The following is a 16,270-nucleotide window of genomic DNA, read 5'->3' on the forward strand; positions in this document are numbered from 1 at the left end:
TATATCCCAGGGATTTTGGGATGTTTTTAAAGCATATACAGCACATGACACAGTGCTTGATGTATCATGGGACCTAGTGAATATCAGCTACTGCCATGATTATGTTGATCCAAAATCCTACGACCCTCACCTGTGTGTGCATGTGGATATTTGTACATGTTCTCTAAATCCAGGCTTTCTTAGAAAACAGAGAGTGCTATAGGTCATGGAATAGCAAATCATACAAACATGTTCCTCAGCAAGTAGTATTTTTGCCTCGCAGATTGTTACTTAATTTTGTGTCGGGGTGTCTTCCCCAGCATAATGTAATTCAAATTTCATAGAATTTGTATCCACGACGAACTCCTTGCTCTGTTCCAGCTGCCCTTCTATCCAACTGCCCAGCCCTTTTCATTCCTTTCACCCATACCAAAAATGTAGACCTTGCTATTATTTGCCAAATTACACTGAGGATAGCCTATTTAAATTTTCCTTTGTATGGAGTGGGCAAGGGCTTTCCTAATCCCTGGCTGACTGCTCCACAGTGGATTCTAGAGATTTAATCTCAAGAGAGTATCATCCTTATTTGTCATAAACTCCTGAAAGTTGATGTGTATAAAATACTTTGTTTGTGCACTGTGTTCAACTGCATTGATATAGGAATGAAGGATACCTTCCATTTCTGTAACAGGTGAGAATTTCGCTCTGGTTTACCCCAGACGCAAAAGGAACAGATAACAGTTTTCCACTATATGCTTCAGGGTTTCAATGCTGAGACACACCATTTGAGGGTCTGGTCCTTGCTCATGATGTCTTCAGCCTCACCTGGACTACCATCTAGCTTAATGTAAAATTAACTTCCACTGAAAGATGTGAAGTTTTCAAAAGCCAGAAATTGCCATGCTTCAAGGCATAAACACTTGCCTGACTGACTCATTCGGACTGCCCATCTCACCCTAATTACACCTTCTTTTTACCTGTCCTTTAGCTATCAGAAGATCCTATTGCTATTCTTACAAGATTATAGCTGCTATGTTAAAATGCTATGAGTAGACCTTAATCTTATTAATCCTAGCATACTTGGTATTATTGAAGTGCTTTCAAAACAGCAGGTGTTCAATGCAGGTTTGGAGAATAAATAAACCAATACGCATGGGATCCAATTTATTAAGATTTATTTCTCTTAAGCTATGGAAAGAGCTAAGCAAACTGATGCAAACATCATTGAATGTTGCAGAAAAAAAGACTAAAAAAGATAAAAAAACAAGGAGTGAATACATCCTAGATCTTATTTTTTCCTAGTTCTCACTGTTGATCCCAACTATTTTAAAGCTGAATTCCTCTGTATTTACAGACGAAATTCCTATAGCAATGCCAGGTTACAAAATAAAATGGATGGTTTTACACTATGTTTTACAGAAGAGGAACCCTTCCTATGGAACCTAATGAACAGCATTAGATGTGGGATCAAAATCATGTGAAACACAAAGATTTTGAAAATAATTAACGTTCTATTAAAATGATAACATTTGTATAACATATGCATCAAATAAGAAAAGATTAAATTGTCAAGTTACCCACACAAAATAGGAACGCATAGGTGATTCCCTCCACCTCCACCCTGGACCTACACTGTTTGAACACTAACTGCCCTCTTCAGAGGGATGAAGAATCTATCCCTGATTGCACTAGGTGTGGGAGGAGCTGCCAGACATGGCACTGGAACTCACAGTGGCCGTGGGAGTAGAGCCAGCACTAACTGAACCTCTCGCTTGGGCTCTCTCTGCTTCGTCTCGCAGAGCCTCCTCATACTGAGAAGGGAAAGAACTTGGGTCAGTCCCATGGACCTTAGCCAGAAACTCCAGGAGTTTCATCTTTCTGGTTTCAGCGTGGGCTCTTGGGCCCCACAGGAATTCATACTGTGCAGGATCACTGTTGGGCACCTGGTGGTACTCCAGGTACATTTCCTTCACCAACTCGTTGGTGATGAACTCCCTGGGCTCTCCAAAGATGAAGTGGTACCTCCCAGAATACACCTGCATGGCATTCAGCACTTTCCAGACTTCCTCTTCAGTGGCACGGTTGCCCTTCATGAAGATCACACCCAGAATCACGATCAGGAGGCCGGTCTTGGGCACACCCTTTACAACACTCAGCATCCCATCATAGGTGAGGCCCAGCTTGATGAAGAGGCCATAGCGGTGGCTGGTGGGGTCTACTTCCTTCACATCAAGGCCGAAGATTATCTCCATGCGCTCGGAGGCTTTCAGGAGGATCTCAGGGAAGTCATCTTCATCATCTTGCATGATAATCTTCAACATCTCTGCCTTTGTTATTGGCTCTTTCATTTGGTATTTGAGCACCATGAAATTCACCAGAATAGCCACTTTCTCGTTGACAGCATAGATGGGCACATTCTTGGGGGCTGCTGTAGCCTGTGAGGTGCTTGGACTCTTTTCCTCTTCTTTGCTACTGGAGCCCTCATCAGGTTTGCTTGCTGAGGTGGCTGCGACAGCAATGGCAGAGGAGCAGGACCCCTGAGGACCCTCAGGAGTGCTCAGCATCTTGGCAGCAGGAGCCTCCTGCAGGTTGCCTGGCATGAGAGGATTGGGGGAGGAGGGAGAGGCCTCCTCCACAGCCTTGGACACTTGGGCATTTTCCAGGCCCTGGGTCTCACTCTGGCTCTGAATGCGCTGATCATGTCCACATTGTGGACTCTCCTGATCCTTAGGCATGATGTCTCTTGCTGGTGGCAGTAGGCAGGAGTGAGCAGAGGGTGCTCAATGCAGTGTCACTGCCTAAGAGAGAGAGGGAGGATGTGAGTGTCCTCAGTAGTTAAACTCAACTGCAGTGGCTCTGATAGAAGCTGTTGCCAATGGACTTTTCCTGACAACAGTGTTATAAGGTCTTATAGGTCTCCTGTCATCTTGGTGTCTGTCCCCCAAAGTAATCTGAAGGAGGAAGTGAGAATCCTCCTCAGAGTGCAGCCAGCCAAGCCAACATAAGATTCTCAGGCTCACAGAGAGTTATTGCTGGGCTCTGTAGAGCCCTTTCGGTTCTGAGGAAGGTAGTGCTATCAGTTTATGACCAGAAGGGTCACCAACTTTGCAAATGATAGGGTCTACACCACCTCCCATGTGCTATTATGAGGCTGCCCCCTACAACAAAAGGCATACCTCCTAAGACAACTGAGGAAAAAATGTGGAGGTACCTCCTTCATCTACCCATCCCAGGGCTGAGAGCAGGAGCTAGATTCCACGCAAGCCATTGTAGTGGTGTAGGTTGTCCCCTCAGTTCTCACTCAGGTTCCTTACTTTGAATCCAGGCAGTTACTGGGATCACTCCTTTTGTTAACTCAATGTTTCCTTCTCAGACCAAAGCTTCCGCCTCCCCAAGACTAAGAGGTGAAGAATCACCTCTCAGGGTCTCCAAGGGTGGCACCAGGGCATACCTCTGTGGCAATCACTCTGTGCTGGGGTAGTTTTTCCCTCCAGGCCTCACTAGGGTCCTAAAATTCATTACTAGCAGACTCTATAATGGCATTTTTGCTCACTTGATGTCTCCTCCTCACACCAAACCCTTCACCTCCCTGAATGCCCTAAGAAGGAAGAGAGGGAACATGTCTACCTGATAGTTCTGCCCAGGGCATCCCAGGGTGGATAGAAGGGGCAGAACAGGGCTGTGTTCAGCCTCAATCTTCTCGGATGGGAGGTTTCCTGAGCCCTCACTCAGGGTCCTTTTCTAGGCTACTGGTCAGTCCTCAGTTGCCATCCATCTGATGCTTAATTTTTCCCTAGCTACAAGGCCTTTCCTCCCTGAGAATCAAGGAAAGGACGTGAAAACATGTCTTATCGAACCACTACAGCCAGGCTTTCCAGTGCTGAGAGCAGGGGCTAGACACTGGGGCCCGTCTCTTGTGGAGGAGTCGCCACAACGGATCTCTCTCAAGGTTGTTACCTTACTCTTGGTAGACTGTTCTGTTCCTCTGCTGACCTGATGTGATGCAGGCCTCACATATCAAACCCTCTCCTCCCCAACAGGGAAATGAGGAAACAAGTCATCTGTTTACCACAGTTGACATTCCCAGTGCTAACAGACAGAGTTAGACAAGATGCAGCCACCCACTGAGGGCTGGGCAGACCCCTCAGACCTCACACAGGTGCTCATCCTGTCTCTTGGCAGGCCTGCAGACCCCTTCTACTGACCTGATATGAATTAGGCCCTACATACCACGGCCGTTACTCAGTGGAAACCTGGCAAGGAAGAGAGGGTGCATCACATCAGTTGATCCCTTCCCAGAACTTCCTGGATGAACAGCAAAAAGGGTGCTATGTTGGGTGCCCCTGTCTTGGTGGTACCCTCAGTCATAACTCTAGATCTTTACCTAGTCTCCTGGCACAGCCTGTGCACCCTATGCTTTGCTCACCTGAGGCTACCCCCTCACACCACTGAAGTCCCTAGACTTCCAAAGATGGGAGAAGAGCATGGGAATTCTGGCTACTCCTATTTGGGGCCTCCAAGGACCTACCATAGGGGCAGAGCAGGGCTCATATGGTCCCAAATGTACGGGGATTGGTGGGCCCCTTAATATTTTTTTCAAGGTCTTTATTGTGGTTCCTGACACTGTGTGATGATCCGCCTCTAACTAACCTCATTTTGCCCCCTCAAACTGAAGCCTTACTTTCCTGTGAGCAGCAAGGAGATGAAGTGAGGAAGTGACTTAATCAGTCATCCCTGCCTAGGGTCTCCCAAGGATGCCAGCAGGTGTGGACACTGTATGGCCACCTCGTCTCTGGGGTGGATGGTTCCCTTAATCCTCACTCAGGGTACTTTCCCAGACTTCTTTTAGGTTCCTGGGACTTCTCCTTTGGCTGACCTGACGCCACTCCCTCAGACTAAGGCTCACAATTCCCTCAGACCCTAAAGGATAAAGGGAAATTGTGTAACATCTGACTACCCCTGCAAACGGCCTCTCAGGGTTGCCTGAAGGGACGGGGCAGGGCTCAGTACAGTGATCTCTGTTCTCCAGTCGGCATTCCCCATAGTCCTTCCTCACTGTCTTCACTCTTGTCCTCACCTTGACTCTTGCTAGGGCCCGAGACTCCACCTTTTGTGAACCTGAGGTCCTTTGCTCACACTAAATCTTCACTTCCCTGTGATCACTATGGAAGTGAGGGGGCGTCTCAAACGGCTGCAGCTACTCAGTCTGCCAGGGTTCTCCCGGGTCTGTGAAACCACACTTTTATAGGGCAGGCTGTATATTCGGACCTAATTTAGGGAGGTTGCCTTGACACTTACAACAGCCTGGGAATCCTTCTTCTTCTAATCTGATATCATCTGCTCAGACCAAAACCTCCACCTCCCTGAGAAACTGAGGAGAGCGTGAGAGTAAGCCTTAGCCTAACAGTCCGTCCCAGAGCCTCCCAGGGATGACAGGAGAGGTGGGGCTCTGTGTGGCTCCGTTTGTCCTCAGGTGGGTTGTCCCTTACTCCATACATGGGATCCTGATTTTTGATACCGACTGTGATTGTACTCCCTCCTGCTCACTATGTAAGGCTGCTCCCTTCCACTCAAGTTGTCACCGTTGTGAGGCACGGAAGAAAAAAGCGAGGAGACACCTCATGAACGGAACATTCAGAACTGGCAACAGGGACTAGACACCATGGCATAAGTTCTTTCTTGGGATGGGCAGAACGCCACAAATTCACTCAGGGTCCCCACCTGGACTACTGTAGGGCCTGAGGCTTTCGCCGCAGAAGTCAGGGAGAACCACTTCCGGCTGCCGCTGCCGCTGCCCAGGGACTCCCAGGGCTGAGGGGCCCGAGCTCAGTGGCTGCGCCACGGTTCTGTGGTGAGTGATCCCTTCAGGACTCCCTCAGGGGCCTTTTCTCAATGCCCGGCAGGTCTGGGGTCTCTTACCCCCGAGGCGCAGTAAGGCCTTCACCTCAGTCAGACCCCCGAGGAGGAAGTGGGGGGTGGGGTCGGCCTCACAGCCCAGCGGCGGCCCCCACCCCCGCGGGCCTCTCAGGAGTCACTGCGGGGCTGGGGCTCTTATCTGTGGAGACTCCCCTGTCGGTTTTATTGAGAACCTTACCTTGAGGGCTGGAAGCAGCTGGGGTTCCTGCCTCTTCTGACTTCTTCCTCAGACGCGAGCGGAGGAAGTCGGGGGGCGTGGCATCCCGCTACCGGCTCTTGGGGCCAGGGCAGGGGCTACAGGCAGGGCCTCTGTGCACTCGCTTTATAGTGCCATAGAGGAGGGTGCTGAAGATCCTCCCTCTGAGTCCTCAGGTGGACTTACTTATGCCAGCCCTGGCATTTCTCCCTCAGCTGATCTGAGGTTGTGCTCATGTTTCTGAGAACCTTGCAGAGCAACTGAGGACTGCGTCGGCTGACGACCCCCCACCTGGGGCCTTTTAGGTCTCAGAGGAGGCACTGTCCGATTGCCACCTGACCTCCTTTACTCTGCAGTGTTGATTGCCTCTGTCCTTCATGAGGATCCTAATCTTGCCCCCTTTCTGTTTGAGTTACGGCTTCCTAGGAAATGCCACCTCCCGGGGTTTCTCGACTGGTTTACTTAGTGAAGCCTTGCAGAGTTTGTGTTGGGTCTCTGCCCCAGCCTTGATGGGAGATGGGAAAGTGACAGTACAAGGCAGGAAGGGACCAGGCCAGGTGGTGGGGTGTCAGAGAAAAACAGGTTGATCTGTTCTTTCTCTTCACCAGCCAGACTTAGCCTCTTTGCTACTTTTATCCTGCAGATATTTGTTTTCTACAAGGAAGGGACTAATCAGAATGGTTTTGTGAGACTCTACTTTTTGAATTTATTTGACATTGCATATGCAGATGATTGTTAGGTTTACAATGCCCGGGGACTCTCCAGACTCCTGCGGCTCAAAAAGTATGTATAGGACAGAATGTGGTTATTAGAAAACGAAGGTTTTTAAAACAGTAGCCGCAGGAGTCTGGAGAGTTCCCAGACCTTGTAAACCTAACAATGATCATGTTTTCATTGTGGTATATGTATACCATGGAGGACTACTCAGTCATAAAAGAGGAAGAGTTAATGCCTTTTGCAGCAATTTGGAAAGAACTGAGTATTATCTCTTTACATTTTGCATACCTCTCATTCATTTTGCACTTCTTATCATTCAAATGTGTTTTCCAGTCCTCTTTTTAACAGTGGAGCACGCTTGGGGCAAGTCTTCTTCTCTTGGGGGTCTTCTCATCTGTTTTTTGTATGGAAGCGTGTTCGGTCCGGAGCCAAGAGAGAGACATACGAAGCCTCATGTGTAGCAAAATGGTGTTTATTTCGAGTATCTGGGTGCAGATGGTGGAGGCCGAAGAAAGCATCCACGAGAGAAAAGGGGAGAGCCTTGGGTTTTATAGAGGGTGAATCCACCAGCTCCTAGGACCTCTGCCCCAGTCACATCCATCTTTCAGTTCCAGGGTGGTCCTTATCCAGAAACGTAGGCAGAGGTAAATTTCGTCCCTATGGGGGCCGGTGGAAAGGCAGGCTGGCTGCTCTCTGTTAGATTTACAATGTTTGGTGATTCTCCAGACTCCCGTGGCTACTGTTTTATAAGATTTGCATTAACCACATTCTGTCTGACACATATTTTTGGGGTTCCCACCTGGAGCAAACCTAACAAAGAGAACGACCTTCTTTATATGTGGAGCAATTTCAAATCTTTCTGTATGGTTTGGATGAGTTTACATAAGTTGCTGATTAGATTTGCCTGATTTTGGGTGCAACTGGCCTGTAAACCTACTTGATCCTGGGACATTTTGAGGGTGGCTTTGGAGTAGAGTTTCAGTTTGCATTTTTCATTTAAATGTTCTATTTCTAATAGGCCTATTTAGTAATTTCTACTTTCTTAAACTTTGCTCCAGTTCCCTCAGGTATCCAAACTTAAAGCTATGATATTTATAATAAAATCATTTTTCATAGGAATTCTCAGACATATATAATAGTACACAAAACAGTACAATTATCCTTTTATCCCTGACATGCAAAATAACAATTATAAATAGCCATAAGTAGAAGCTTGTTCAGATTAATATTTTTAAAATCTATGTGTTTGTTCTTTGGCAAGACCATTCTGGATGTGATGCGTCACACTTCCATTAGGAGATATGTAATCTTTGTCTATCTTCCTGTTTGGTAATCTTGGGAGTCTGATAATTATGACCATGATATATTGTCCCTTATGTGCTTTAGAACAGTAATCCTCTCATTCTGTCATTTCTTCTTAATTTATTACCTGAAATTCTTCTATAAGTGGTAACCTTTTCTTGTCTGCCATGTGTTTATCCTTAGAAAATGTTATAACATAGTTCTAGTCTTGTCTTATAATGTTTAAATCTCTTCTGAACCTATTATTTATACAATATTATTGAACTAATATTTCTTTCTGTTTCTATCTTTTTTAATTGATATAAAATTATCTGTTATATAGATCTTTTGTAAGAGTTGGCTATTGTAAGTTGAGTCTACTGTCTTCAATTCCTCAAATTTGCATTTGTCTTATTTCATACTGTGTACTTCTTTTGGCTTAATATCCTTTCTCCAGATATTTGAATTGTTTGGATATTTCAAATATGCCATAGCCATATTTTCTATGAGTCTTAATCCTTTTAATGCTGTAAATATACCTCTGATACTAGTTGGTTGGTTTCCCACAGTTGGTACTATAGAGTGTATTGCTTACATTCTTAGAATTTTGACAGTATGTGCAAATACTGCTAGGCACAGAACCTTATCTTGAGAAAGCTGTGAAGCATAGGAGAAAGACATAATTCTATTAAGGAAGTCTTAGGGTCCAGGAGTATTTTGCTTATTTTCTTTAGGCTATTACTAATAAAAGGGGCATTAATATATTTCAGTGCTAGGGACAGACTTGAGATTTCCTTAGGAATGCCAGGAGGATATAACCTTAAAAAAATCAGTCAGTATAATTTGCCAACTACAACAGACAGGGATTATCCAACGAGTGAAAATATATAACATAGAGGGCATTTAATACAGGAACTTGGTTAAACAGGTGATGCAGAAACTAAAAGGGGGAGAATCAAGAAAACCAATAACTAACAACTTGTGGGAGTCACTCCAACATCTAGTCTGGAGAGACAAATAGAGTAGGTAGTGTCACTGGAGCCAAGATGTTGGGATTAACAGGATTTGGAACCATAGTGTTCTAATCTGATGGCAGCTGGAGGCTAGAGAAAATGTAGCAATCGAAATAGAAGCCACCTGATGCAGACAGGAAGGAAAAAAACGCTAGGCACTGTCATCCTGAGGTCTAATCTCCTACTGGTGTCTCCTGTTGGCTGGAGCAGTTTCCATCCAGGTGTTGGAGAGCTAGAAATTGAGTGTCCGACCCAGTGGAGTAGATACAGAACAAAGTTGAAGAATGGATTTGAGGACAAATTGGTCCAGGACTAGGATACCACATATACAGGTTAAATGCGGAAATCATGCCCAAATTGATACAGAATTGTGGTTCTTAATGATAATCATCATTCATTCATGATAAAAAGACCTTCTCAAACTAGATCACGGACATCTACTAAAAAAAGAAAAAAACAAAGGTCTTGAGTAGAAGTCTTACATCTTGTGGAAACACTGAAAACTTTTACTTTAATATTCAAGAATAGACAAAGATGCCTGCTATTATCATTTTTATTCTTCATGTTAATGGAGATAGTACACAGGCAGGTAATGGGAAACAGGAGTAATAAAAGAGATACGAATCAGAAAATAAGAAACACACGGTGCTCTGAATTCTAGGATGGAGTTAATAGTCAATAGGAGGTTCTTCGATGTTTGCAAGTGACGAAGGACTGGTCTAGGCGTTTGCTGTGAGGATTAAGAGAGAACGCAGGTGAACGCGCCTAGCTGAGAAGCAGGCACTGGTAAATGATTGTGAAAGCGTGAATGAATTAATGACTAAAAACCAGTGCGGGAGTTCTACAGCACAGAATGAGCGGTATTGTTCCAACTGGCCGGGAACATCCTCATAGCAAATACTCATAATGCTCCTACTCTGTGCCAGTCTCACTGACAACTTGTTGACTCATTTAAAACTCTTAACCTCCCAGTGATATCTTCAGTTTAGATCTTGGAGGCATATCAACTGTGGTTCTAAATGGCTATGATGTAGTAAAGGAATGCCTTGTTCATCAAAGTGAAATATTTGCAGACAGACCATGTCTTCCTTTATTCATGAAGATGACAAAAATGGGAGGCTTACTCAATTCCAGATATGGCCGAGGATGGGTCAATCACAGAAGATTAGCTGTAAATAGCTTTCGTTATTTTGGATATGGACAAAAGTCTTTTGAATCTAAAATCTTAGAAGAAACTAATTTTTTCATTGATGCTATTGAAACATACAAAGGTAGACCTTTTGACTTTAAACAATTAATAACAAATGCTGTTTCAAACATAACCAATCTGATAATTTTTGGACAACGATTCACTTATGAAGACACTGATTTTCAGCACATGATTGAGTTATTTAGTGAAAATGTGGAATTAGCTGCTAGTGCCTCAGTCTTCCTGTATAATGCCTTTCCATGAATTGGCATCTTACCTTTTGGGAAACATCAACAGCTGTTTAGGAACGCAGCTGTAGTCTATGATTTTTCTCTCTAGACTTACTGAGAAAGCTTCAGTCAACAGAAAGCCTCAGTTACCTCAGCATTTTGTTGATGCTTATTTAGATAAGATGGATCAAGGTAAAAATGACCCATCATCTACTTTCTCCAAAGAAAACCTGATTTTCTCAGTGGGTGAACTCATCATTGCTAAAACTGAAACAACAACTAATGTGCTACGGTGGGCAATTCTTTTCATGGTCCTTTATCCTAACATTCAAGGACAAGTTCAGAAAGGATTGATTTAATTATAAGCCTCAATGGGAAGCCTTCTTGGGACGACAAATGCAAAATGCCTTATACTCAGGCAGTGTTGCATGAAGTTTTAAGATTCTGTAATATAGTTCCATTAGGGATTTTCCATGCAACCTCTAAAGATGCAGTTGTACGTGATTATTCCATTCCTAAAGGCACAACAGTAATTACAAATCTTTATTCTGTGCATTTTGATGAAAAGTACTGGAAAGACCCAGAAGTGTTCTATCCTGAACGATTTCCGGACAGCAATGGATATTTTGCCAAGAAGGAAGCTTTGGTTCCTTTTTCCCTAGGGAGAAGACACTGTCTTGGAGAACAGCTGGCTCGGATGGAAATGTTCTTGTTTTTCACAGCATTGCTTCAACGATTTCATTTGCATTTTCCACATGAACTAGTTCCAAATCTAAAGCCTAGGTTAGGCATGACATTGCAGCCCCAACCCTACCTCATCTGTGCTGAAAGACGCTGAAAGTACATGGGACATTTGGGGGAACAAGAATGTATGTTTACCTCACCCCTGAGCCTTGTTTAATTAGTACATGTGTTTGGATAAAAGTCACAGCATCATAAAGCCAAATGAACATAGATGTATCTTTAAAAACAGTGCTAGTGCAGTAACAAGCACTAGCTATGATTGGTTTTCAAGCTTGCATGACTTCTAAGGTAGAATTCTCTGTGGAGAAACACAAAGATATAAATGACATGTGTTACTTAAGAGGCTTAGAAGGGCTATGAATACCCTAAGCAGAGCCTCTTGTTTAGTACTAGGTACCTCTCTTCACTTCTTAACTCTGTCTGGCTTCTCTCCTGGGGAGCTGAGATTCCAGATGCCAGTTCCCTTCTGATTAGGTATTGTCATTAATAGCCTGTGTGGTACTAGTTCAGTTTAATAGAAGACTAAAGAAGAAATTAAAACCTAAATTAATGAGTATGGACTACAGAGGTATTTTAGATATGGTGGCAGATTATAGGAAAAATATATATTTAATTTAGAGCCTGCTAGTAGTTTCAAATCTTTCTGCCTGCTATGGCTTCATAAGAACTGTCTCATTCTTCTTATGAAAGTCTGTGTGACCTCTGAGCATCCATCATTATAGCAACAGTTTGGTAGTTAGGAAATTACAATAATGTGTATATAATAAAAATGGCACGTGACTATTGATTCTTTGTAGGCACAGACATTTTCCCTGATACCACTTCTTTCTAAAACCAGTTACAGAGATTAATGATTGAATCCTCTTATGTTTTACAGGTCTCTAGGCATTTCCATGAGTTAGTGTTATTTTTTGGAAGATAATTACATTCAAATCCAAAAACATGCCTTAGAAACAAGGTAACTGTATAAATTTGGACACTTGAGTGTGATTGGGTGCTATTAATAAATATACCAGGACAGGACAGTCACCATGGCTCATGCCTATAATCCTAGGACATTAGGAGGCTAAGATGGGAGGATGGCTTGAGGCCAGGAGTTTGAGACCAGCCTGAACAACATAATGAGTCCCTGTCTCTATAAAAAATATAAAAAATTAACCAGGCATGGTGGCATGCACCTGTAAATATGCAGGAGGTTGAGATGGGAGGATCATTTGAGCCCAGGAGTTCGAGGTTTCAGTGAGCTATGATCATGCCACTACACTCCAGCCTGGGCAACAGAGCAAGACCCTAACTCAAAAAAATAATAATTATACCAGGACAATAAGGGTAAACTGTGATTGCTCTGAACAAACTTGAATGTATATTCACCCATTTATAGCTATTTTTACATTATCATTTCCCCTAAAGTAGTACATTAAGGATTCACGCCCTTGTAACTTGGCTCATGAATAGTTGCAGCCTCAGAGTAAGTGCATGTAACAATGACTTCTATTAAGAATATGGATTTAACCATAGTTTGGCCTTATCTCTTGAATATTTTCCAAGTTTCTGTGTTTCAAATCAGGAGCCTTTGTATCTTTGATAGATGAAGATATTTCCAGTTGTCAAGGAAAGAAAATTCTGTGCAAGTTTACTTAATAAAAGGTGAATTTGAAGGTAGTGTGGAAGTTTTAGGTTTGATATAGCCTATATGCTCTATGGTGTAATCAAAGATTTTGTTCCTTCCCATCCCTCAATTTTGCCTTCCAGATGGTATCAGTTTTAAGGTTGGCTCCTGGGAGTATGTGTGCTTTGCCCACCTCCATGTAGAGAAAACAAGCCTTGATTGTTTCTGGGAGAGCAAGGGAATTTTTCACATGCCCCCAGAAAACTTCTTTGTGTCTTGTAGGTTGTAAGTTATCTGGTCATCCATTAACCTGAAACTATGCTTCGTGAGTGGGATTAAAGTTCACTGAGCCTTAACATATGCCTGACTACTAGAACTAGTGATGAGTTGGTTTCCCCTAAAGTACATGTGCTACATATGGGTGGTATAGTTATCTAAATAAAAATGAGGATAATTATGAAGAGAAGAGGAACTATAAGTCAGGAGACCACTATCTGCCTCACCTGCCCTCTGACCACCTGCTAGGCCAAGCAGCTTTCCATCCTACTTTCTTAAATCTTAGCAAACATACTCATTGAAGTTGCTTCTTCATCTTTCTTTGTTCTTTGACATAGCAAATCTCATCCCTGGGCCTTCTGCTTACTGTCAAAGCTCCTATAAAAGTCTAAGTTGAACTCTACAGCCTGAGGGTTCTGGAGGCTTGGTGATTGTACTTAGTGGATTGTGAAGTAGATTATGGTAAAAATTGAGGAGGCTTGCTTTTGTTTTTCAGTACTACCACTACTGCTTGTAGTATGATTAGGAATTCCGTAAACCTATACAGAATGGAGACTATGCTGTTTTATTTACCTTATGTCTAAGGAAATGTTTGCATTTTTCCTTAGGTTAATATAAAACTGGAGACGGGAGCTGGAGTTGCACGGGGAAGGCGAGCGAGTCGCAGCGCCCGCTCGGAGGGTCGGTTTCCTCTCCCCCTCCCGCGTGGGGCGGGGTGGTGCGTTCCGAGTTCCCAGGAGTTCGAGGCGGGCGGGTACCGGGGGGAAGGGGAGTGGCGGCGGCGGGCGGCTCCCGCCTCAGCCTCGGCAATGGTGTCGGCGACGGCTGAGTCGAGGCAGCCACGAGCGCTCGGCTGAGTGTCAGCCTGCGGCGAGTTGCGGACACGCGCGCCAGACCTGCCGCCGCCGCCGCCGCCGCCGCCGCCGCCGCCGCCGCCGCCGCCCAGAGCCTGAGGCGCCAGGGCTAGGGGAGAAGGCGGGGCGGGCGGGCGAGCGAGCGGGCCGGGGGGAGAGTGGGGGATGGCGTGGACCCCGGGGCCGGCCCCGCTGTGTCCCGGAGGCGGCAAAGCACAACTTTCTTCTGCTTCTCCCCCCGGAGCCGGGCTCCTGCTGCCGCCCCCGACGCCACCGCCGCCGCTGCTGCTGCTCTTCTCCCGACTCTGTGGTGCCTTAGCTGGACCAATTATTGTGGAGCCACATGTCACAGCAGTATGGGGAAAGAATGTTTCATTGAAGTGTTTAATTGAAGTAAATGAAACCATAACACAAATTTCATGGGAGAAGATACATGGTAAAAGTTCACAGACTGTTGCAGTTCATCATCCTCAATATGGATTCTCTGTTCAAGGAGAATATCAGGGAAGAGTCTTGTTTAAAAACTATTCACTTAATGATGCAACAATTACTCTACATAACATAGGATTCTCTGATTCTGGAAAATACATATGCAAAGCTGTTACATTCCCACTTGGAAATGCCCAGTCCTCTACAACCGTAACTGTGTTAGTTGAACCCACTGTGAGCCTGATAAAAGGGCCAGATTCTTTAATTGATGGAGGAAATGAAACAGTAGCAGCCATTTGTATCGCAGCCATTGGAAAACCAGTTGCACATATTGACTGGGAAGGTGATCTTGGTGAAATGGAATCTACTACAACTTCTTTTCCAAATGAAACAGCAACGATTGTCAACCAATACAAGCTGTTTCCAACCAGATTTGCTAGAGGAAGGCGAATTACTTGTGTTGTGAAACATCCAGCCTTGGAAAAGGACATCCGATATTCTTTTGTATTAGACATATAGTATGCTCCTGAAGTTTCAGTAACAGGGTATGATGGAAATTGGTTTGTAGGAAGAAAAGGTGTTAATCTCAAGTGTAATGCTGATGCAAATCCACCACCCTTCAAATCTGTGTGGAGCACGTTGGATGGACAGTGGCCTGATGGTTTATTGGCTTCAGACAATACTCTTCATTTTGTCCAACCACTGACTTTCAATTATTCTGGTGTTTATATCTGTAAAGTGACCAATTCCCTTGGTCAAAGAAGTGATCAAAAGGTCATCTACATTTCAGATCCTCCTACTACCACCACCCTTCAGCCTACAATTCAGTGGCATCCCTCAACTGCTGACATCGAGGATCTAGCAACAGAACCTAAAAAATTGCCCTTCCCATTATAAGTTTGGCAACAATTAAGGATGTCACAATCATTGGCACGATCATTGCTAGTGTAGTGGGTGGGGCTCTCTTCATAGTACTTGTAAGTGTTCTGGCTGGAATATTCTGCTATAGGAGAAGACGGACGTTTTGTGGAGACTACTTTGCCAAGAACTACATTGCACCATCAGATATGCAAAAAGAATCACAAATAGATGTTCTTCAACAAGAGGAGCTTGATTCTTATGCAGACAGTGTAAAAAAAGAAATCAAAAATCCAGTGAACAATCTAATACGTAAAGACTATTTAGAAGAGCCTGAAAAAACTCAGTGGAACAATGTAGAAAATCTCAATAGGTTTGAAAGACCAATGGATTATTATGAAGATCTAAAAATGGGAATGAAGTTCGTCAGTGATGAACATTATGACGAAAATGAAGATGACTTAGTTTCACATGTAGATGGTTCTGTAATTTCCAGGAGGGAGTGGTATGTTTAGCAACCATCAAATGTGACTTAACTATGTACAATGTTTCATTCATACTAGTTAATCATTTTCAGATTATTCATATTTTTTCTTCAGGAAGAATAAGCTTTTTCAAATTGATTTTGAAGCTTTTTATATTCTAATCTGACAAATGAAAATGTAAAATCTGGGTTCAGTGTATCTAAGCTGCTTTACAATTTTTTTCAATGCTGTACTACTGTCTCAAGATTTAAATTTAATGCAGAGTACTTTATTGGTCTGAGGCACACAGGTAAGAAGAAATGTCAACATAAGGTGTATGACTTTTTTGGTACAAAATTTAAAAAAAAGGAAACTACCTTGGCATTGTGTATTAAATGTTTACCTAAGACTATAATCTTAAGTATAATGTTTGTTAAACATATACCTCTCAAAATTTATCACCACTAAATGATAGTGCATCAAAATTGACTATAAAACTAATTCAAGAAATGTTT

The 16,270-nt window shown here is 43.7% G+C and overlaps 1 protein-coding gene and 2 pseudogenes across 1 annotated transcript; 2 read left to right on the top strand and 1 right to left on the bottom strand.

Annotated features, from left to right (window-relative positions):
* Positions 1 to 1,667: 1,667 nt before the first annotated feature.
* On the bottom strand, positions 1,668 to 2,714 carry LOC138379029 (melanoma-associated antigen B16-like). Its single transcript, XM_069464303.1, has one exon. It carries the CDS (start codon positions 2,712 to 2,714, stop codon positions 1,668 to 1,670), a length of 1,047 nt encoding a protein of 348 aa, XP_069320404.1.
* Positions 2,715 to 10,188: 7,474 nt separating this feature from the next.
* Positions 10,189 to 11,553, top strand: LOC138378523 (vitamin D 25-hydroxylase pseudogene; annotated as a pseudogene).
* A 2,616-nt stretch (positions 11,554 to 14,169) lies between these two features.
* LOC138378237 (nectin-3 pseudogene) lies at positions 14,170 to 15,313 on the top strand (annotated as a pseudogene).
* The last annotated feature ends 957 nt before the right edge of the window (positions 15,314 to 16,270 follow it).

The sequence above is a fragment of the Eulemur rufifrons genome, chromosome 30 (assembly GCF_041146395.1).
Source record: "Eulemur rufifrons isolate Redbay chromosome 30, OSU_ERuf_1, whole genome shotgun sequence".
Taxonomy (NCBI): Eukaryota; Metazoa; Chordata; class Mammalia; order Primates; family Lemuridae; genus Eulemur; species Eulemur rufifrons.